The sequence below is a fragment of the Dreissena polymorpha genome, chromosome 7 (assembly GCF_020536995.1).
Source record: "Dreissena polymorpha isolate Duluth1 chromosome 7, UMN_Dpol_1.0, whole genome shotgun sequence".
NCBI lineage: Eukaryota > Metazoa > Mollusca > Bivalvia > Myida > Dreissenidae > Dreissena > Dreissena polymorpha.
In genome coordinates this window covers 54,032,288-54,057,057 of record NC_068361.1, presented here as the reverse complement: position 1 = coordinate 54,057,057, position 24,770 = coordinate 54,032,288, and the positions used below count along the sequence as shown (strand labels likewise).

The 24,770-nt window shown below is 36.5% G+C and overlaps 1 protein-coding gene across 1 annotated transcript; it reads left to right on the top strand.

The window, feature by feature from the left end:
• Positions 1-501: 501 nt before the first annotated feature.
• On the top strand, positions 502-22,957 carry LOC127838334 (uncharacterized). The gene is made up of 9 exons (XM_052366038.1): positions 502-580; positions 14,216-14,332; positions 14,643-14,757; positions 16,760-16,825; positions 16,952-17,119; positions 19,697-19,798; positions 20,817-20,924; positions 21,144-21,191; positions 22,792-22,957. Exons 2-9 carry the CDS (start codon positions 14,329-14,331, stop codon positions 22,832-22,834), a joined length of 654 nt encoding a protein of 217 aa, XP_052221998.1. The 5' UTR covers positions 502-580; positions 14,216-14,328; the 3' UTR covers positions 22,835-22,957.
• Positions 22,958-24,770: the final 1,813 nt, after the last annotated feature.

Genomic DNA, 24,770 nt, shown 5'->3' with positions numbered 1-24,770 from the left:
TGATGAGTTATATTAATAAACAAAAGACCAACTTGTTGAAAAGTGTGTTAAAGTGAGTCTTTAAGCCTCGTTGCAGCTCTCAACTTATTTACAAAAAGACCAAGTTAAACTCGCTTAAACCCACTTCTGTTTATAAAAAGACCAACTTCTGTTGTAAAAGACTCGCTTATAAAACAAAAAGACACACTTAAACACACATAAACCAACTCATAAATAAAAAGGCTCACTTTTGACACACAAAAAACCGACTTCTTACAGAAAAAAACTCGCTTAAACACACATCTTCTTAAAATAACCAACTTTAAACTCAGTTAAGCACAGTTTAGCGCACATAAGACTCACTTTTATTAGCAAAAACCAACTTCCGCTAAGAAAAACTCAGAAAAAACACAGTTTTATGTTGGTTTAAGTGTGTTTTGGTATGAAAGTGGGTTATTTTTTGACAAGGGCTATATGGGTAGGGCATGGAATCAACCAAGCATTAAATGTAAATGTATACTCTGAAAATATTGTCACATTACTAACCAACAAGGTGTGTTGGTGAAGAAATTATTTTATTGGATTTAAAGCATTTATTGAGGTATCATTTTCCATCTGTTTTCACCGGGGTTTTCACAATAAAATCTAGTTAACAAATGCTCAAAGTGTTAAAATACAGTGTATTATTTTTAATGATATTTGTATTTTAAACATTACTTAGATCAAAATATGTAACCCATGTTGATATTGATAAATGTGTTAAGTGTGACTGGTGGGTGGAGGTGTCAATGTCTTGTGTAGGTACATTAGGTAGCCCAATCTTCTGTTGTCATATTTAAAAGTCCATGAACTGTGTCCATGTCTCCTCATCTGCAAAAGCCATCCAACTTTTCAAGTCTATCTGTGAGATTGTGTCTGTATTTGAATGCTGTGTACAAAAATATCTTCTGTTTGTGTGAGTGTTCACCAATGTAATGCTTTGGTTAAGGTTTGCATTTATTACTGAAAATATCTCTTTAATTAGTAGAGGTATTCAATTGTTATTGCAAACATCATAGGCGGATCAAAGGGGGGGGGGTTACCAAAGTAAAGTCAATTCATTTGATGTTTCACACTTAACTAGATCTAAATCACCTATTTGAACTCCTGTTTCTTGTTTTTCGTACACAACATTTCCCATTTCACATAAGGCGTGGCATGCTCAAGAAGTGGTTGTCAAAGCCTTCAAAATCACTAAAATTGGGTTGCATTATTGCTATCAAAAGGACCCCCTTACAGAACTTTTCCCTGCACACACCTGGGGCCCGCCAGGGCCCCCTGGACCCCAGCAAATCTTTTAATATCCCGCCCCTCCTAAACAGAAATCCTGGATCCGCTCCTGAACATGTATCTCTGGCATGCAATTTAGAAAAATGATGACTTATCTTGTATTATTAGTTATTTCAGGTTAAAGAGTGTGGCAACAATCTAATGGCATAACAGACATAAAATATAAAGTTCATTTGTGTGTTCAGGGTATTTCTATAGTGTTATTATACACTGCTGCAGACCAATGACTGTAGCCAGATTTTTGCACAATTATGCTCATGTGCACTTACGCACATTCAGGTTAATGACTCTTTCAACAATTAGTATGCATCAGTGTTTCTGCTACAGATGATCAATTGAAATTTTTTAAGTCTTCAGGATCACATCATATTGTCATGGGCAAATTTTGATAAGTGTGACTAATATTCATGTCAAAGTGAGCATTCTTTTTAGGAATAGCTGTTTAACCAAGCTTTTCACCTTAAATGACCGTTTGCATAACGGCAGCAGACCCAAATGAATACAAACATTTATTCAATTGGCTGATTTGAGCATAATCACCCAGAACATTGGCAACATCACTGCAGCTTTTAAGTACGGTATAAGATGTAACACTGTTCAGTGTAGGGAGATGCGAACAATTTTGCCCAGTTACAATTACACAATTGCATCCCCAAGACTTTTAGGGTCAAAGCTGGGTCAGTAAATTGTCAGATGAAAATTGTCATAGTATTGCTTTCTATATATTAAATCAGGGGTTTTTTTTAGAAAAAGGGGAAGACGCTGGACGCTGGGTAAAAGGGGAAAATAGAGCGCGAAAGAGACATATTTGGGGAAAAAATAAAAACTGTTTATTTCAATGTCTATAACTCACCTACAGACTTCAGGTTTTTTTTTAGAAAAAGAGGCATGTCTCTGACCTTTTTGTTCTTAAACACATGAACAAGTATGATATTAAAGTCAAAGTCCTAAATAAAGTTGCAGGTGTAGATCTTATAATGGGAAATGTTTTCAACTGGGGCCGGGGAACGATGTCAATATTATGATTTCAATTTCATGATGAATGGGTTGACGATCTAGATCTGCTACAGTATTGGAAGGGAAAGGTGCGGCAGCTGCCAATTGTCTACTTTCACTTTCACAATAATCCGACAGTATTAATCGATGTTGATTACATGTACCTCCGAATCCTGCTGGGTTTCAACGGTTTTTGATGATTCATTCTTAAAAAATGTGTCAACGCAATTAATATTTTCCGAGTCCGAACGTTTTATTTTGTTCGTGTATGAACGCCAATTGTGAGACTTTTTTCTGTTTTAACGTTTATATCTTAGCTTTCACATAACCCGGATGAAAATTCGACTGGTTTCCAGTAATTAATTGACGAAACACCCTTCTCGCGCAATACCGGCATCCAGTCAAATAGTCACATGATTAATACGATTAGTTGCCCGGTTTCCATGACGTAATTTAAGAGCTATATATAGAATAACTGGCATTCCCAGATTTGAGTGTTCGTCGGGAGAGAGAGAGAGAGCGAGAGCGAGATCGTTGTACATGGTACAAATTGGATAAGTGTCGACTTCCCAAAAGAAAAAAAACAACATTTCTTTGAGGGTAAAATATTATATTTTGGTGAAAAATTATATTTTTGGAGGGGAAATGGTATTTTTAGGGGAAAAATTCTGGTAGGGGGAGACGCCGAATATCAGCGTCACTTTCTTAGTAAAAAAACCCTGATTAAATAACACAATTGTTAGGGAGAGAAATGAATAAAAACCTATAGCTAAATGCCATTTGTCTTGAAAAAAGAACTCAACAATACTTTAACCTTTATTATTAAATTAATAAATTATAAAAGTCAATTTTCTACCTTTATTTCAAAGTCAGGATATGCGTCGAATTAAATCTTTTGTTAAGATATATCTTGTTACGCATAACAAATTTCAAGTTGACATTAACCTTTTCCTTTACCTCTACAGATTTTCAATGTAAACTTAAAATATATGAGCCTTGCTCTGGGAAAATGGGACTTAATGCATGTGTGTTAATTGTCCCAGATGAGCCTGTGCTGTCCATACAGGCTAAAAAGGGATGACACTTTCAGACTAAACTGGACTTTTGCTAAGTAGCGATTTCATTTAAACAAAAAATAGAGTGTTGTCCTTGATTAGCCTGTGCAGACTGCACATCTGCATTGACCGGACTAAAATGATTTGCTGGCAATAGTTGAAGTGTTGTTGTGTTACCAATAAATCCATTGTGACAAGGGTTGATATCTTACCATTTTGCAGTTGCATGTAATGATAACTAGAAATGGCGCAGCAGAGGCCGACGCGTGTCCCCACGCCGCATGTTTGACCCAGGGGGCACCCCAGGGTTGGTAATGGGGTCATGCATAGTTGAGATTGACCGTATTGTCATAAGAGATGTTCAGTATCAATTGGAAGTGAATCGGTGTAGAAACGAAGAAGTTTATGTAAAATAACATAAAACAAGAGATGTGTTTGTCAGAAACACAATGTCCCCTCTTGCGCCACTTTGATTTATTAAAAAAAAATATTATCATTTGGCAGGTTCATTACTTACCTCCCTTTAAAGCTTATTACTTCCCTTGGATTTGTTTTTTTTACCTTTCACCACTCAAAATGTGCAGCTCCATGAGATACACATGCATGCCAAATATTAAGTTGCTATCTTCAATATTGCAAAAGTTATGGCCAATTCACCATACTGGGGGGGGGGGGGGCATAAAAATTAGTGAAAATCTCTGAAACCGCCCCACCCCAACCCCCATAACTTTTGACCTAAGGGTCAGATCAAAATTCCAAATAGTGCAGTGTAGCACATATGCTCATAGCTACCAAGTGTGTAAGTTTCTATGTTCTAGTGCTTATAGTGTTGGAGGAGATAGTGGCTAGGACGGACAGACGGACGGACAGATGGACGGCGGAGATAACCACAATATCCCCATGCTTTTCAAAAAGCGTGGGGATAATTACAATTATGTAAATATTGTCTAAGCTGGAAGTGTGTGTTCCCTTACGGGCCTCACTAATGGAGATGAGACTCAGGTTATCAGATATGGGCCTCACTAATGGAGAAAAGACTGGTTATCAGATCAGTCTCTAATGTGTTAATTTGCTGGAGGGAAGATCTAATGGATGTTGCTCTTACTTTTTACACAATAACTGAGGACATAGACCACACTGATTAAACCAAACTTTTAAGAAGATACATAAAAAACAACATACATTTACCACTGTATTTACTGCTCTTTAAGATTTGTTCTGTCTACTGGCCATTCCTTAAAAAATTCTGTGAGTGAACATTTGCTGATGGTCTAAGATTGACCATCTGTGTACTCTATATAAAACAGGCATACATTTGTATCTACAAGCGCAGACCAACTCTATCGCAAACATTTATTAAACAATTTCAAATACAGTGTAAATTGTCTGTAGATCTCTATTTGGTTTTGTTTTTTTACCCAACATCTGTAAATGATACCAGTCTTGACAGTTTTTAAACCTAATGGATCTGAGCTTTGTTGGGCAACAAACTATAAACAACTTACTTAAACTCACAGCTTCAACAAACTATTCAACAACCCACCTAAACTCACAGCCTCAACCAACTATAAAACAACCCACTTCAACTTACAGCCTCAACAAACTCTACAACAACCCACTTAAACTCAAAGCCACAACCAACTATACAACAACCCACTTCAACTTTCAGACTCAACAAACTATACAACAACTCAATTAAACTCACAACCTTAACAAACTCTGCAACAACCCACTTCAACTTACAGCCTCCTCAAATGGATCATTGTGTCAGGTTACTGACCTAGGTCTATAAATCTGACCTTCAATTCAGTAGAAGTATACCCCTTTTTGACGATGCTGGAACAGCAGAGTCTAAGGTATGATAACCATCAAAAAAAAAATTACAATGGCGACCTATGTAAAAGACCGAGCCAGTCCGATTGAGGTAACTTGATTTTTCAGTTACTTCCCTTTTGCATTCGCCACTGCGTAGGAGAATGCTCGTCATTGATAACATTCTCCTAGCAGAGTTGTCGTTCGTGTTTCAACATTCAACAATGGCCGCCCCCATGAGAGTCTCGATTCAAAACTTTCTTACTGCATAAATTGGCTTGTTTCGCTATTTAGAAACTGTCATTTAGGATATATGAATTATTTATTCACTAAATCTCCGCTTATGACAACAATAGTTGGAATTCGAAGGATATACATGTATACTCGATGTGAATGAAGGACTTTCTGGATCGTAACAGCTTGACACGGCAAAACTGGCATACTGGTATTTTTAGTTATCAATATAAGTCACATTGTGCTTTATAAATTGTATTCGAGCATTTTGCGACTTATTGAATGACTATGATACCCGATATCAACATTTCATCGGGGATTAGCAGATCACCATGCTGTCCTGAAATTCAACATTGATTTCAAACTCTTTACTGGTTCGTACTCTTTCTTAGTGTTCGTACTTTTTATCATTTTAAAGTTAAATGAACTGTGTCACAGTAAAAGAGACATTAAGGCGATTGTGGCCAGTTTGGATCTAGATCAGCCTGCAGTCGCTTGAAAGCTGTTTGCTTAAAAGTGTTTTTCTGGCAATAACAAATAATTTAATTGGATACTGATTTGACTGCGCTTTTCCTGTGACCTGGCTCAAATAATAGAATTGTCATTAATAAAATTATTTATTTCAAACATTTATCAATTGTTTTTCTTGTTCCTCGGGATCAATGACTCCAGCACTTTCCTGTTGAGAATTGAATACTGCTAAAGGAAATGCTAGGGGGCGTGAGAGATGTTGCACCTTCCAGTACCGCTCGATTGTTCATTGTCGGCTCGGGTACTACGTACATGTACCCCGGGAACTCTTAAGTATACTTACATGTATTCCAGGTACGGTAAATATTCTTAAATGTACCCGGGAAATTTAACCCTAAATCAGTCGTTGTTGACTATTTTTTTGTAATAATTATATATACAAATTTATGTCAATTTTCTGTAGAATGGCCTCTATATAATCGGAACACATACTCAAAAAGCATGTTGATGCAGTGTTTTTTTAAGAGAAGTGTGTTTAAGATAATCGGCTGCGCGTTTTACGACATCGGATTTTGGGCGCGAATACAACTCGGGTACAGTCTAATATGGACCGAGTACAATTACGTTTATTTACCGTACCTGGGGTACATGTAAGTATACTTAGAGTACCCAGGGTACATGTAAGTATACTTAAAAGTACCCCGGGTACATGTTAGTAGTACCAGAGCCGACAATGACCAATCAAGCTCCATTATCCCTCATGAACCGACTCAAAAAACCGAGTCGGCAATATTTGACTTAATTTTTGGTTTGGTTGCTCTCGAGGGATCGAAAATTTCAGAATCTTCCTAAAAGCCCTACTGGTTTGATCCCCAGAAGCGACATTGAAAACTAGCATACTTTGTTATCTAAAAGGCTGCTAAACCTGATATAAAATGATAATGTGAATTTTTATGCCCCCCTTCAAAGAAGAGGGGGTATATTGCTTTGCACATGTCGGTCCGTCAGTCTGTCGGTCGGTCCGTCCACCAGGTGGTTTCCGGATGATAACTCAAGAACGCTTGGGCCTAGGATCATGAAACTTCATAGGTACATTGATCATGACTCGCAGATGACCCCTATTGATTTTCAGGTCACTAGGTCAAAGGTCAAGGTCACAGTGACCCAAAATAGTAAAATTGTTTCCGGATGATAACTCAAGAATTCTTAGGCCTAGGATCATGAAACTTGATAGGTAGATTGATCATGACTCGCAAATGACCCCTATTGATTTTCAGGTCACTAGGTCAAAGGTCAAGGTCACAGTGACCCAAAATAGTAAAATGGTTTCCGGATGATAACTCAAGAACGCTTATTCCTAGGATCATGAAACTTCGTAGGTAGATTGATAATGGCTGTCAGATGACCCCTATTAATTGATTTTCAGGTCACTAGGTCAAAGGTCAAGGTCACGTTGACTCGAAATAGTAAAATGGTTTCCGGATGATAACTCAAGAACGTTTATGCCTAGGATCATGAAACTTCATAGGAACATTGATCATGACTCGCAGATGACCCCTATTGATTTTCAGGTCACTAGGTCAAAGGTCAAGGTCACGGTGACCCGAAATAGTAAAATGGTTTTGGGATGATAACTCAAGAACGCTTATGCCTAGGATCATGAAACTTGATAGGTAGATTGATCATAACTCGCAGTTGACCCCTATTGATTTTCAGGTCACTATATCAAAGGTCAAGGTCATGGTGACCTCAAATAGTAAAATGGTTTCCGGATGATAACTCAAGAACGCTAATGGCTACGATCATGAAACTTCATAGGTACATTGATCATGACTCGCAAATGACCCCTATTGATTTTGAGGTCACTAGGTCAAAGGTCAAGGTCATGGTGACCCGAAATAGTAAAATGGTTTCCGGATGATAACTCAAGAACGCTTATGCCTAGGATCATGAAACTTCATAGGTACATTGATCATGATTCGCAGATGACCCCTATCGATTTTGAGGTCACTATGTCAAAGGTCAAGTTCACGGTGACCCGAAATAGTAAAATGGTTTCCAGATGATAACTGAAGAACGCTTATTCCTAAGATCATGAAACTTGATAGGTAGATTGATCATGACTCGCAGTTGGCCCCTATTGATTTTCAGGTCACTAGGTCAAAGGTCAAGGTCACGGTGACCCGAAATAGTAAAATGGTGTCCGGATGATAACTCAAAAAAGCTTATGGCTAGGATCATGAAACTTCAAAGGTACATTGATCATGACTGGCAGATGACCCCTATTGATTTTCAGGTCACTAGGTCAAAGGACAAGGTCACAGTGACAAAAAACATATTCACACAATGGCTGTCACTACAACGGAGAGCCCATATGGGGGGCATGCAAGTTTTACAAACAGCCCTTGTTTTTCACATGATGTTCATCAGTCATATTATATAAAAACTTACAGCAGTAGTAAACAACTGGACAATAATAAATGAACGCATCTTTCATTTGTCTTTGACACTTTGATTTTGACATGGCCTAGATTTAAATATGTGACTGGACTTTACCAGCACTCTTGTAACAGAGCTAAAGTTTAAATGTACCATTGAAGATCACCTAAATCCAGATTTGCTATTATAGACGTGTGGAAAGTTTTAAGGGTGTGACAAGTAAGCAAAAATTGGTCATTGCCCAGAGGCCACAACTGATCTATGACTGTATTAAAACAAGAATAATCAGTGCCTGATTTAGATTTCCTTAGATAGTTCAATAAAAACTAATTTCATAAGCCTGGTAACAGTTTAACAGTAATGCTACCAATGTGTCACACCAGGGCCTTGAATTTGAAATCTAGGACAAGCATGGTCATTTCTTCATGAAATTAGGACACAAAATTGTATTTTAAGTCCTTAATTGACCTGGCTATAGTTCTCAAATTATTATAAGCTCAATCAGTATATTTATATCATTATTTATGCTTTGTTTATTGTAAACATATACACAATCATGCAGTTACTTGATAGCAATAAATAATATCAAAGCTACCCATACTATAAAGGTCATTGACAAAGCCTATGGTCAAAATGTGAACACATTGAGTGTAATCGCCCTCTCGTGCCAGCAAAAACAACACGTTGACAGGTTGTCATTTTTGACAGTTCTACTTTCACTTTCATTTTGTGATATCAAACTATTAACAATTATGTGGCTGAGAAAAATATCGCCATTGCTTTTTATACCCCCGGTAGGGTGGCCTATATCAGTTGAACTGTCAGTCAGTCAGTCAGTGTGTCAGTCTGTCCGTCTGTCCGAAAACTTTAATGGCCATAATTTTTTTAATATTGAACATAGCAACTTGATATTTGGCATACATGTGCATCTCATGGAGCTGCACATTTTCAGTTGTGAAAGGTGAAGGTGAAGGTCATCCTTCAAAGTCAAATGTCAAATATAAAGCGTCTGTTTGTCTGTCCGAAAACTTTAACATTGGCCATAACTTTTTCATTATTGGCGTGCATGCGTATCTCATAGAGCTGCACATATTGATTGGTGAAAGGTCAAGGTCATCCTTCAAGGTCAAGGTCAAAGGTAAAATTTTGCAATATTGAAGATATCAACTCCATATTCGGCATGCATGTGTATGTCGTGGAGCTGCACATTTTGAGTGGTGAAAGGTCAAGGTCATCCTTCAAGGTCAAAGGTAAAATATATGGCTTCAAAGCTGCGCAGCAGGGGGCATTGTGTTTCACAAACACAGCTCTTGTTTAATATATTTTCTGCACATTTCTTCAAAAAACTTACATCAATACACGATTTTCTTCGTTAATTCAATCATTCCTGACAGACTTGTGTACATATTTCGCTTACATTTTGACGCGCGTAGGTAGGACTGCATTACCGCTTCCGAAATGTGTATTCATACTTTTGCCTTCGAGGAACTTATCTGATGTTTGACGGAAAGGGCTGAAAATGTGCGAGTGTGGGTCAAGTTCCCCACAGGTACTACTTTCACGTTCCCCCAATTTTTTTTCCGTACCAAAAATTTTTTTTACCCAATTTTTTTCGTACCCAATTTTTTTTTTGTACCCAATTTTTTTTTGATCCCCAATGTTCTGTTCGTACCCAAATTTTTTTGGGTCCCAATTTTTTTGTTCCCAAATATTTTTTCGTACCCAAATTTGTTTTCATACCCAATTTTTTTTTCGCAAAATTTTTGTACCAAATTTTTTTTGGTACCAACATACACAATTGTGGTGATTGTGGTGATGTAGATAAACTTAACTTGATGCTTTTATATCCATCCTCTCAAAAGCATCGTCACACCAGTACTGTCAGTACTTTGATTGTATTCAGAAATTTGGTTGAGGTAAATATACAACTTCTCAAAATCACTATTTCTTCAATGGGTATTCAATTGAAACTTTACACATGTGTTTTTGGGTCATTATGTGAGGTCAGTGACCATTAGTTTCATATATTTGGAATGTAACAGCACTCTACTAAGTTAGTCAAAATTACCTTCTCACTGTGGTCTTATCTGTGTGGTGGTGTGAATAGACTTGTATTGCAAGATAATTTGTGTTTTAATTATGCCCCTTTTGTCAGAAGTGGCTCAAAACCAGTGGTCTAGAGTATTATATTATAGAGTATTAATATCCAAATTATTGAATAAAAACATTGCAACAAATGCATAATTATTTTATCCTTTTCAATTGAGGATTATAAATATTCTACATGATATTGATTCTCGTCCTCTTGGTCATTTGCGCAATTTGCAAACATGTCCCTTTAAAAATGATCTTCCAATATTAATGTTATGCCAAGTCTCACAAAAGCAATTTTTAAGGAAAAATGATTTCATCGCATGACTGAGAAAGAATATAATGTACATAATGTTACTCCAAGGCTGTAGTTTGATCACTGAGGCTTAAAGTCTATCATTGAGGGTTGTTAACTAACAAAAAGTAGGCAGTTATAGATGGAAAGGATGTCACATTAGTTCATTATTAACCAACTGGGTATTTAAGCCCTCCATAACCAGCCCTACCAGTGCTAGTCCAGGTATGAAATATGGAAATCGTAAAGCTGTGATGTTTATGTCAGAGTATGACAATAAAAGTACGATTTTATAGTGAATTACCAATTTATATATTTTTCCCCCATCATGAAGGAATTAAAGTGTTTACCCTGTCCTTGTTAGTGTATGGGTGTGTGGGTTTTCATTCCAGCACATACCTTTGTCTTGCATGATTGGGTTTCAAAATAAATAGAGACATAATTATGATCATCATATCAAGATGACATGTCACGTGCCATGTTGCTTGTTTAGATGGGAAGGTTACAGTGGACATTTGTTCACATTTCTTATATTGGTAAAGTGAAGATCACATTTGTGCCTGACCCATTACTTAATTGTGCATGGTGGGGTTTCAAAATAAATTTGCACAAATAATCATTATAGCAAGACAAAATGTTGCCATAACTTGCCATATTGCTAACTCCAAGGTCAAGTATACCATTGACACATTTTATTTTTTGCATCTTCATTATAGATGGACATAATGAAAACAGACGTTCGTTTCTATCTCATTACTTTGTTTGTGCATTATAGCAATTGAAAATAATTCGCACAAAAAATACTTCCTTATAGACAAAATGTTGCATGCAAGAATCATGTTGTTTTCATGAAGGTCAAGGTCACTGTGAGTGTGTAAACTTTGTGTGTATTCGTGATCAAACAATCTCATGAAAGTGGGTGTTCCTGTCCTGCCCACTTCTCCTGCATGTCCATCAATTCCATGAATTCCATATTCCAAAATTAAATTGGCGCAAAATATTGAGCTGATTTTTGGTATGTGAGTCCACCTACATGACCTACAGATGAAGAGTAAAATTTGTTCCGGTCTGTTGATTTTAAACGACGATACAGGCCTTTGACTGATCTGAAGGGTGATAAGTTTTATATATCATTTTGCATGTACAGATCATTTTTGACAAAGGAAGTAATATTTTTCCGTTTTTAGGGATGTTTTTTATGCAATACTGTCAGATATTTAGCTGATTGTTTGAATGTGAGTTTACCTACATGACTTACATATGAAGTGTGAGACTTTTTTCCTAAAGGCTTATAAATACTGGCCATATATTTGGTGTATGAGTCTACATACACAACTAACAGACTGATGAAGTGTGGGTTTGTTCCGTTGCTTTTTATGCCCCCTTTCGAAGAAAAGGGGTATATAGTTTTCGCACTGTCTGTTTGTCTGTCTGTCACACTTTTCATGTCCGCTCTCTTATTCAAATAGTTTTCATCCAATCTTTACGAAACTTGGTCAGAAGTTGTATCTAGACAATATCTAGGTCAAGTTTGAATATGGGTCATGCTGAGTCAAAAACTAGGTCACGAGGTCGAAAAAACAAATCCAAGGGAAGTAATAAGCTTTAAATGGACATAGTTATCTGACCTGCCAAATTATATATTTTTGTTAGATAAATCAATGCAGCGCAGTAGGCGGCATTGTGTTTCTGACAAACACATTGTGGTATAAGATCAAGGTCATTCTTCAAGGTCTAAGGTCAAAAATACAAATCCAAGGGAAGTAACAAGCTTTTAAGGGAGATAATTATTCAATATTGAACATAGCAACTTGATATTTGGCATGCATGTGTATCTCATGAAGCTGCACATTGAGTGGTGAATCTACAGTCACGGTAGTGGCTTTAAATTATTTGCTACTAAAAATAGAGATTTGTTAGAGACAATTATTTTCAAGGGAAGTAATTTATATAATTATAAATCTCAGATTATATATTTCCTTACCAAGAATATTTAAGTTCTTTTCACAGTTACTGTACAGATTTTTTATTTTGATTATATATAACTCAAATGATTGATTTGTCAAAGTTTTTTTTTGAATGAAATAATTATAACACTGTATTATGTGAATTGGGAATAAGACATCAATTTGGGAATAATTTGTGTTTTATCAAAAGTGCATAATATGCAGTTTTAGATGTTGCATTTATCTAGTTTTACAAATTATAATTAAAACATATACTTGCATATATAATAGCTTCATTTAAATTGATTTTACTTCAAAACTGGATTTTTTATTAATTAAAAAAAATCCTCATGAAATGAAACTTTAAAAAAAGTTTAAAGTTTAAAAATACACTTTAAATGATACTAATTCAATCACTGTTAATGAGAAAGTCATGGAAAATTTCTTATTAAGCTTAAATTATAGATAATATATTACAAAAATATATGTAGATTATGAAATGAATTGTTTTGTTTGAGAAAATCACCAAAATGATGTCCATTCCCAGTTTGATGTCTTATTCCCAATTCACATAATACAGTGTTTTATCATTTCTTTCCTTTACTAATTTGTGAATGGTAGGGTTCATTACATACCTGTGGACTTATGTCCATAGATACATGATGAACTCTGGCTATGATCTCTTTGATAAACCAAAGGCCTTTGTTGTCAGTGATGTCTGACTTGGTAATTTTTGACTGTCTACAGACCCCCCCCCCCCCTAGTTGGATTCAACAAAATCCAAGGGAAGTAGTAAACTTTAAAGGGAGATGATTTCTATACCTGCCAAATGATGAATAGAAATTTTATTTCAAAGCGGCGCAGTAGGGGGCATTGTGTTTCTAGCGAATACATCTCTTGTTGGACTTACACATTTCTCTATAATAACTGTTTTTCGGAGATTTTTAATGAAACACTTTCAGATATTTAGCTTTTTTGTGGAATATGATTATATCTACATGACTTTCAGGTGAAGTGTGAGTTATGTTTCGGTCCATTGATTTTGGAAAAGTAATGGGCCTTTGACTTAGTAATTTTTATTTTTACCGGAGGTTTTTACAAACGCTTTCAGATATTTAGCTGATTTATGGTATGTGAGTCTACCTACATGACTAACAGATGAAATGTGAGTTTTGTTCTGGTCCCCAAATTTTTTGAAAAGTTATGGGTCTTGGTTTTAGAAGTTTTCTGTATAATAATCTTTGTCCTGAGGTTTTTACGAAAAGCTTTCATATATTCAGTTGATAATTTGTATATGCAGTGTTCTTACAATGTGTTAAAGCACTCATGCTGTGCACTTGTGTATTTCCCAGTTGTTCAGGCATTTGTGAACCTTATAAACCTCCTAAAGGAGTAGATTTCCCATATAGGACCATTTCAGTGTTTGCGTGATATATCTAAACTTTACATTGAAACAACAAATATCAAAACCATGTAAACAAAAACACTTTCAGTCCTGTTACAGTGATATTTAAAGGCCCATACCATGTTGACCATGGGCCAATGTTACAAGCTGTTGGTTGTTTCAGAGGGTGTCCTTTTCGTTCCTGAGGATCAAACAAGCAGTGCAAGCCTACCCTCAATTAGTATGGTGTGAAACCATCTGTGCTCAGTCCAGAACATCCTAGTTCACATCAACGCAATGGGTCTGTAACAGAAGTGATCAAGAAATATGATACTTATTATTATTAGCTCAATAATAATAATAATAATAATAATAATAATAATAATAATAATAATTATTATTATTATTATTTTAAACATTAAAAAATTATTACTATAAGCATACTAATAAGGAATTAATAATGATTATGCCTACAATAATCATAATGAATAAATATTTTCATGTGTCCATTTATATGAATTTATAACAGCACTTTATTGAACATATGACAGATAAGTTAACTAATCCACAATGGCCTTGTTCTGGAGGTGCTGTTTTCTGGTTTGTTTCAGCTCTGACAGATGAGCATAAGATCATTATTGGTGTGTGTGTGGGCGTGGCAGGCCTTGTTCTCCTGGTGATAGTTGTGTTCGTCTGCTGCATGCTAAAAATGCGCGAAACTAAAAGGTACCCACTCCTTAGTATCTTGTATTTACTAAGTTCTTGTATCAGTGTGTAAAACTTGTATGGTTAGTTCTTAAGGACTGGGATCCAGTCAATAAATTATTAAATCATTCTAGCAATTGCACACTGTAACATGCTGATATTATATAACCCATACATGGGTAAAATATAATTGTCAAACCAAGAAATTCAATAAATGGGTAATTAAAATTGTATAATATTTCAGTTAATATTCATATTTATTGCAATTTGTGTGGCAATTAAAAAAAACTTTGGTATAATTGTACCTTCCTTTTACTTTTTCATAAAAAATGTGTTGAACATCTTTCTGCAAGTGCAATATGAAGTTAAAAAAAGTCACGTTATGCAGCGCATTTTTTGTAAAGTAATATTCTCTGATTCACTAAGCAAGAATACAACCAGTCCCGTACTAATGATACACATTTTTATAAAACCCGTCTCTATGGAGTAAAGGGGTATATTTGAATCATCATGGGCATCTGTCTGACTCATCATTTTCACTATTGTACATGTATCAATAAGTGGCTTCAAGGATAATCTTTGTTATTTTGTGATAAACTATATTTGTATGTAATATATTATTTGGTCCAAGAAATAATGTTACCATACACCTTGGTCGTTTTATGGTTAATTTATAGAGTACAATCTCAACAGTAATTTCAACCCCTATTGTTGTTTTTTCAGGTATTTATTATGCCCCCCTTCGAAGAAGAGGGGGTATATTGCTTTGCTCATGTCGGTTGGTCGGTCGGTAGGTCGGTCGCTCGGTCAGTCCGTCCACCAGGTGGTTTCCGGATGATAACTCAAGAACGCTTGGGGCTAGGATCATGAAACTTCATAGGTACATTGATCATGACTCGCAGATGACCCCTATTGATTTTGAGGTCACTAGGTCAAAGGTCAAGGTCACAGGTGAAGGTCACAGTTACTGGAAATAGGCATTATAAGGATTTAGCATGGTTCAAACAAGGGAAACAACTACGGTTTATGCATGTTCTTTTTATAACAGATTTGCCTCCCTTTAATTCATTCAAAACCTCATTTTACAGCAGAGATTCCAAATCTTACCTGTAAATGAGCCCCATGTTTACTGCCAGTGCTAGGTTACCTTTTCCCATTTGATCATTCTTGTATTGGTATTGTAATGCTGCTACTGCTGCTGCTACTGCTACTGCTCCTCCTACTGCTCCACCACCACCACCACCACCACCACCACCACCACCACCACCACCACCACCACCACCACCACCACACCACCACCACCACCACCACCACCACCTATTCTACCATGTCTACTATTACTACTTCTACTACTACTACTGCCACTACTACTACTATTTTTACTACTACTACTACTACTACTACTACTACTACTACTACTACTACTACTACTACTACTACTACTACTACTACTTCTACTACTACTACTACTACTACTACTACTACTACTTCTACTACTACTACTACTACTACTACTACTACTACTACTACTACTACTACTACTACACCACCACCACCACCATCACCACCACCACCACCACCACCACCACCACCGTTCACAGTGACAAAAAATGTATTCACACAATGGCTGCTACTACAACTTATAGCCCATATAGGGGGGCATGCATGTTTTACAAACAGCCCTTGTTGTTAATTGATTGGTCTTGATTTTGGTAATGTTATATTGACCAGTAATTACAATCATTCGGAGTTTTGATACATACAAGTGCTATCACATTTTAGGTTTAATAGATACACATAAGAAAAATAAAGATTTACTAATTGGCAAATACACAATAGTGCAAACAAATGATTCTAACTTGATCTGACAAATATTTTCACCACTGACACGAACAGAGTTTGACAAATATTAGTTTTACAACAATAATTGTGTGTTTGCCTATAGACCAATGACAATCATGTTAAAATGCATACACAATCATGTTTTTTAATGTGTTCAAACAGATGTTTTTATATTTTGTAGACGTTACCGTAACAAAGATCGCAGCATTATTGATCAAGATGTATATTATGACAGGAAGCCATATACGTAAGTATAGAATCTTATTTGTCTATTAGTTACATAAGCTAAAGACATAATAATGTATTGCACGGGACTATTAACACAAAGCTTTTGGAAGTCTGTACCTAAACTCATCATGCTTTCTGCTATCAGGGTGTATGAGAAGACGCCACCCCCCTTCTATGATCCCCCGTACCTGCCCCCACAACCCCCGCCACCCCCAGTGTTTTACAACCACCCTCGCCCCCTGGAGACTCCTCGCTTCTATGATTCCTTTGGTGGACGAGGCGAACAGCCTCGAATGGAGAAGCGCTACTACAGGTGAGTTTTTAGCTATGTTAGGCAAAGCTACTACAGGTGAGTTTTTAGCTATGTTAGTCAAAGCTACTACAGGTGAGTTTTTAGCTATGTAAGTCGAAATACTACAGGTGAGTTTTTAGCTATGTAAGTCAAAATACTACAGGTGAGTTTTTAGCTATATAAGTCAAAATACTACAGATGAGTTTTAAGCTATGTAAGTCAAAATACTACAGGTGAGTTTTTAGCTATGTTAGTCAAGGCTACTACAGTTGAGTTTTTAGCTATGTTAGTCAGAGCTACTACTGGCGAATTTTTAGCTTTTAGCCAAAGCTCTACAGTTGGGTTTTTAGAAATGTTAGTCAGGGCTACGTAACAGTTGAGTTTTTAGGTATGTTAGTCGGGGCTACTACAGGTTTTTATGCCCCCGGTAGGGTGGCATATAGCAGTTGAACTGTCCGTCAGTCAGTCAGTGTGTCAGTCTGTCCGTCCGTCCGAAAACTTCAATGGCCTAACTTTTTCAATATTGAACATAGCAACTTGATATTTGGCATATATGTGCATCTCATGGAGCTGCACATTTAGAGTGGTGAAAGGTGAAGGTCAAGATCATCCTTTAAGGTCAAATGTCAAATAAATGGCGTCTGTCCTCTGTCCAAAAACTTTAACATTGGCAATAACTTTTTCATTATTTAAGAAATCAACTTGATATTTGGCATGCATGTGTATCTCAAAGAGCTGAACATTTTGAGTGGTGAAAGGTGAAGGTCAAGTTCATCCTTCAAGGTCAAATGTCAAATATATGGCGTCTGTCCGTCCGTCCGAAAACTTTAACATTGGCCATAACTTTTTCAATATTGAAGATAGCAACTTGATATTTTGCATGCATGTGTATCTCATAAAGCTGCACATTTTGAGTAGTGAAAGGTGTAGGTCAAGGTCATCCTTCAAGGTCAAGTGTCAAATATATGGCGTCTGTCCGTCTGTCCAAAAATTGTAATATTGGCCATTACTTTTGCAATATTGAAGATAGAACTTGATATTTGGCATGCATGTGTATCTCATGGAGCTGCATATTTTGAAAGGTGGAAGGTCAAGGTCATCCTTCAAGGTCAAAGGTCAAATATATAGCATCTGTCCGTCCATCCAAAAACTAAATTTCTCCATAACTTTTTTATGCTTCTGAAGGGTGGCATATAGTATTTGAACAGTCCATCTGTCTGTTCGTCAGTCAGTCTGTCTGTTCGTCCGTCCTTTCGTCCGTCTGAAAACTTTAACATTGCCCATAACTTTTGCAATATTGAAGATAGCAACTTGATATTTGGCATGCATGTGTATCTCATGGAGCTGCACTTTTGAGTGGTAAAAGATTAAGGTCAAGGTCATCCTTCAAGGTGAAAGGTCAAGGTCAAAGGTCAAATTGTGCAATATTGAAAATAGTAACTTGATATTTGGCATGCATGTGTATCTCATGGAGCTGCACATTTTGATTGGTGAAAGGTCAAGGTCATCGGTCAAGGTCAAAGGTCAAATTTTGCAATATTGAAGATAGCAACTCGATTTTTGGCATGCATGCGTTTGGCATGGAGCTGCACATTTTGAGTGGTGAAAGGTCAAGGCCATCCTTCAAGGTCAAAGGTCAAATTTTGCAATATTGAAGATATCAATTCGATATTTGGCATGCATGCATATCTCATGGAGCTGCACATTTTGAGTGGTGAAAGGTCAAGGTCATCCTTCAAGATCAAGGTCAAAGGTCAAATTTTGCAATATTGAAGATAGCAACTCCATATTTGGCATGCATGCGTATCTCATGGAGCTGCACATTTTGCGTGGTGAAAGGTCAAGGTCATCCTTCAAGGTCAAAGGTAAAATAATGGCTTCAAAGCGGTGCAGTAGGGGGCATTGTGTTTCACGAACACAGCTCTTGTAAGGTTTAAGTCAAGGCTTTTACAGTTGAGTTTTTAGCTATGTTAGTCAGGGCTACTAAAGTTGAGTTTTTGACCAGGTTTTCGGAAGGAAAAAACTGGTTATTATATTGGCGAATGTTTGCGGATGGGCGGGCGGAACAAGCTTGTCCAGGTAATAACTATGTCGTTCATTGTGAGATTTTTAAGTCATTTGGCACATTTGTTCACTATCATTGGACTGTGTTTCAAGCAAAAGAATTACGTCGATATACGAAACGTCAAGGTCACACTTTGAGTTCAAAGGTCAAAAATGGCCATAAATGATCATGGTCACAGGGATGACTAAACTGCAAGTCTGTGAGGGGGGGGGGGGGCATACATCTCGTGATTTAAGACTGGCTTAAAGTTTTATAATCACATTATTTTGAATATGTTTTCAAACATAATCTTATAATAACTTAATCAAATTGCCTATTGTTTGTGAAAAAATACATATAAGATATCAGGGACACAAATGATAGCAATTAAACTACTGATTTACTGTCCTTCAGCCTAGCTACAAATCATGTGGACTCTGTCAAATGTGCCCAATTTTTTCTGGACATTGTCTGCCATAAGGTCCCTTCCATAATAATGACAGTGTTTATGCCGACTGCAATCCCAATGATGTGTTAATGTTTCCAACACACAGTGAGGCTCGGTACCAGCAGGAGCCTATCGTAGTGCCGATTGCAGAGCCAGAGGTGGTGTACAACGACAGGCCACGAGCAGAGCAGGACGTCATCTACCTCAAGTATTTTTATGAGCTCTGGGAAAACCGGTCTTAATCCATGTGAATGTAATCTTAGATTAGCCTGTACAGTTTGCACAGACTTATCAGGGACAGCACTCTTTTATAAATCAAATTGTTAAATGGAAGTTTCTTCTTAGTAAAAATCCGCATAAAGTGGTGAGTGTTGCCTCTGATTAATACATCAGACTGCACTGGCTGATCAGGGACACTTTAGGCACATGCATTTAACCAAGTTTTCCCAGCTCATATATTGAGCAAGTTTGCATAATATAGTATAGACTTTTTCGCTTAAATCAAGAAGTTAAACACTGTTTTATTTTGATTTAAGTGTCAAAAGCTTAGCTTAAGTTTCTAATGATATGAACACAAATTGCCAGTGACATTGTTTCTCTGTTTTGTCTTTTCTTCCGGGTACATTTGACGTTTCTTTGTATTGACATGTTTGAAGATTACTAACAGTCAAGAATCACAATTATACTCTCCAGAAGATCGAAAAGAGCGCTGATAAGACCGCAATGATATTTTGTTGCCCGTTTGTGTCATTCTGGCGGGTATTTTAGTAGTTCTTTTGTTTTTGCTGGTTTGAAGATTGCCAATACGACAACACACCAGTAGGATATGGCTGAAATAAGCCACCATAGCAACACAGCAAAATGGTTATGTTTTCCTTATAGTGGAATTTATGGCAGAAAGTAAACAATTGATACCGCAACAGGGGCATTTATAAGTGAATCTAGGGTATTTAACATTATTAGTACTAGTACTTTATTATACTTGCGATCAAACCACCCTGGTACAGACTTTGTACAAGATGTTTGTTACTTCATATTTAATAAACCAACCATTGGTTCCATAAGCTTGTTAAAGGTGTAGCCTGGCAAGATACTGAGTCTCTATCTTTTGTAGTTGGATTAAGAATGCATTTCTACATTTTTAATTCCAACCATTTCTTTTGTGATGACTTGTGCACATAGTTGCCTTCGTTCTCACTGCCCCTGCATGGTTGCCATGGTTGCAGATATGTTGATGACCAGGCCCTGCTTCCCAGGACCAACTACAACCGTAGGACCTACTATGAGCCGCCTGTCAGACGAGCCAGAAGTTTTACAGACATGCGCAACACAGCGTAAGTACAAATCATGTTTGTAACAGTTTAACAATGTGTTTATTTACTACGGGTTTTGGGTAAATGTTATAAGAATATTTAAAATATCGTGTAGATTTAGATAATGTTTCGTTAACACTAGTTATGTGTTTCTTATGAGATAAAAGTGCCTTTATACCAACTGCTCTGTTTTAGTTTAGTCTGTGATTCTTTTGACACTTGTCCATGTTTCTTTGACAGGTATGTGGGTGAATGGAACAAGCGACCAGACAGGCTGGAATTCAATGAGTCAGTACACAGCTCACCCTTCTGTTCTTATCCTTTAATGTGGATATTGAATAAATGTCCAGTATCCATGAATTACAGTGTAATTTTTTGCTCATCTGTCAAACAACTTGCAAATTGTGGCCTTTTGTTAATTATGCGTTTTCCATAAACTTTTCATTGATATCCCCCTCCCCTAAACTTCTGGGCAAATTAAAAAAAAAAAACTCCACAGAAATGATTTTTAGCTTGACTATTATATATGAAATATATATAGTGGAGCTATCCTACTCATCCCGGGGTAAGCGTGAGCGTTGGAATGTTAAAATTTGCGTACCACCTCAAACATGTCCCTTGACATATTGCTTTTATATTTTGCATACTTCTTTACCAACATGGCCCCCAATCTATAAACAAAAGCAGACAACTGTATCAAGCATTTTGTAAGAATTATGACCCTTTTTCCACTTAGAATATGCATATTATGGATAAATCTATGTTAAAGTTTGCGTACCACCTCAAATATAGTCTATGTCCCTTGACATATTGCTTTTATATTTTGCATACTTCTTAACCAACATGACCCCAATCTATAAACAAGAGCAGACAACTGTATCAAGAATTATGTTCCCTTTTTATCCTTAGGATATGGATATATATAAAGGATATATGTCAATTGAACTTAATAACTGATAAGAATTGACGGAGAATGAAGCTGCAATGTTTTGTAAACATGGGACCTGGATCAAACGCTTCAGCCGCGCATGTGAGCTTGGATGGTTTCCTCCTCGTACTCCAGTCCCCCTCCCCTCCCCACAGCACAAGACCACAGCAAAATTGAATATCTTTCAGTAAAATCTAAATGGCTGGAAATCGCAGGTTTATTTAAAAATTCGTCCAAACTTAAGAATGTGTAGTTAGTTAGCAAGGATGTGATGCTTAGACCCACGCCAGGTCCTCATATAATGCAGCCTTGGGTGGGTATGGACCTCAAAAAATTCTAAATACACAAACTCATCATATAACGTAAGCTGAACTTTCTGATACAGTTTTGTATTTAAAAAATATTGATGTCCCAATGACCAATGGAAGTAAACATCTCTATTGAATATTCATATTTCCAGAGTCTGGAAAGCAACTATCGTTTGCTCCGATGACTAAATATTACAAAAAATGAATGGATAACGGTATAATAATATGAAAACGCAAAAATCGCTTGCCTTGTAAATGTTTAAATGAAGGGTTGTTTCATTCAGTATATTTGCTTGCAAATTTGGATAAGGAATACATTTGATGTGTCATTAATAATTCATGAAACTGCTGAGTACGAAATAGTGCTGGCCTTATCGGTGAAGAAGCAAAGGGCAATTTAAACAACATGGGTGTAGACAATGAATTTGGTCGATTTTCACAGCAAATGAATTAATAACGATATATAATTTAAATTTAGCACATGTCATCGGGTGTTGTAATATATGATCACTGACCAAGGGCTATGACCGTGACCTTCAATTTAACAGAATCGCGTCCCTTCTGCATACAACAAGTACGCATCTCTGCATATTTAACAGTTGTCCAGTAAATCCCTCTAGCTGTTGTATGTTGACTGCTGTGTTTGTTTCAGGGGAGCCATGCAGGCTGGTCGAGACCCATTCTTATGGGGATAGAAACAGTTGCTACCAAAGACATGGGACCCATCCATGTGGGGATATATACAGGCACCACCAACCACACTGTGTCTTCGAATGTTATTTTAGTTATATAAATCAAAATATATATTTACAAATGTATTTTTCTACAACTTTTTCATATTAGTGTGAATATGCTTTATAAACGAGTAATCACAAGTTTAATCCAGCTAAGTAATGTAAAATGCATCATGTGTTAATTGCCGATTTAGGCATATATTCCGGGCAAACGGGCATATATATAATACTTAACTTGAATAATGTATTGAACTTTTTATACTCCAAAGTTTGAGTTTGTTTGGGCGTGAAACGAGCTCCCTGATGATAGTTTTTCCACCTTGATGTCCAACGTTTGTCTGTTCTTTCGTCCGTCACACTTTTGTTTCCTCTAAAATTTCGGAAACTAATTATCCGAATGTGATGACACTTAATGTGCACCATCTTTATGTCAGGCACCATATGATATTCATATGCTACTTTCTGTTTCCGCGTGATATCTCAGATACTAATGATCCATATATAACAAAACGCAGCATCCCAGTAAGGTGCATCTCTGTCAGGTCATTTACGATCCAATGATTTTGGTGTGTTATTTTCTTTTGCTAATTTGTTGGTCTTTTTTTGTTTCTGTTTTAGATCTAAGACTTTAATGATCCCTGTTTCATAATTCTCAGTTCGTTCCGATCCAATTATTTTGCAGGAAAGTTATTGTCGTTTTAATGTAATTGTTTTGCTGCGGCGCATCATATTTTCTCCGAATTTGATTAAACTGTAAATGCAGGATGCTGCTTTCTTATAACATGCACATCCTTGTCAGGTCGTTCGAGCAAAATGATTTTTCAAGATGTTGTCATTTGATTATTAATTTGTAATTTCCTTAAAGTGAGTTCGTATCGGCGCAATATATCAGGAAATGATCTTACTCAGGAAGTAATGATCTGAAAATCATGAAACGTAATGTGCACTTAATTGTTAGGGTTGACTAACGCGCAATGAAAGGTCGCTCCGTTCCGTTATTTTTTCAGGCAGTTATTGTCCTTAGATTAATATTTTTATTCCATGTTAGAAATTAATGAACCAAATTGTATGACACGTTATATGTCGCATACCTTTTTGGTGGCCATGTGTACGTTCTCAGGTCGTTCCGCTCCAATAATTGATTCTGCACTTATTGCCGTTTGATAATTTATATGACATTTTAATCCATTTTTAGTTTCTAAGTAAGTTAACTTAAACTAATTATCATAATTTGATGAATCTTAATATGCTATCCCTTCAGGGAAATATGTTCATATTGTATTGTCGTTCAACTTGAGTGATTTTTCGGAGAGTTATTGCCACATGCACAATAATTCATAACCACACAATTAATCCATATATCTACAAAGTGTATCGCCGGGAAACATACAATAGTTTCACTGAACGTCTTGCTGTCTTCGGCGATTGACCTTGACTTTTGTAGTGCCTTGTGTGTCCAAACTTTATTAAGATGACATATCTACTAAACCAAAAATATTTTGGATGACCCTTCAAAGTAATGTACTTTGGGTGGACTTGTACAGGCGGTATATAATCACTCCGATCTGTTTCATAAGTAGGTCATTTGGGCACAACATCTCATTCTGAGCAATTATTTCACAGGAAACGTTGGTTGTTTTATAACTACTGTCAAACAGAACTAAAGTATTGCTACTGGTCTGTAAAGATTGCAACCAGTGCAGGGAGGGGAATATTTTTGCCTATATGTTCCTAGTTTATGATATGAAGCCATGGTATGTTTCAACAATCTAATGTTATTTGCCTGTATCAAGAATAAACCATCAGCACTAAGGTGTTGTGTTGACTTTCTGTAGACACAGATGCGGTCAGGATATTATTATTGTGTAATGAATGATCTGCTAGTTTATTCTTGATG

What these genes read in the sequence shown, in the direction of transcription:
- LOC127838334 (XM_052366038.1), top strand. An exon ending in TATGACAGGAAGCCATATAC is followed by an intron (nt 16,826 to 16,951) that starts GTAAGTATAGAA and finishes TTCTGCTATCAG; the next exon opens with GGTGTATGAGAAGACGCCAC. An exon ending in GACAGGCTGGAATTCAATGA is followed by an intron (nt 21,192 to 22,791) that starts GTCAGTACACAG and finishes TGTTTGTTTCAG; the next exon opens with GGGAGCCATGCAGGCTGGTC.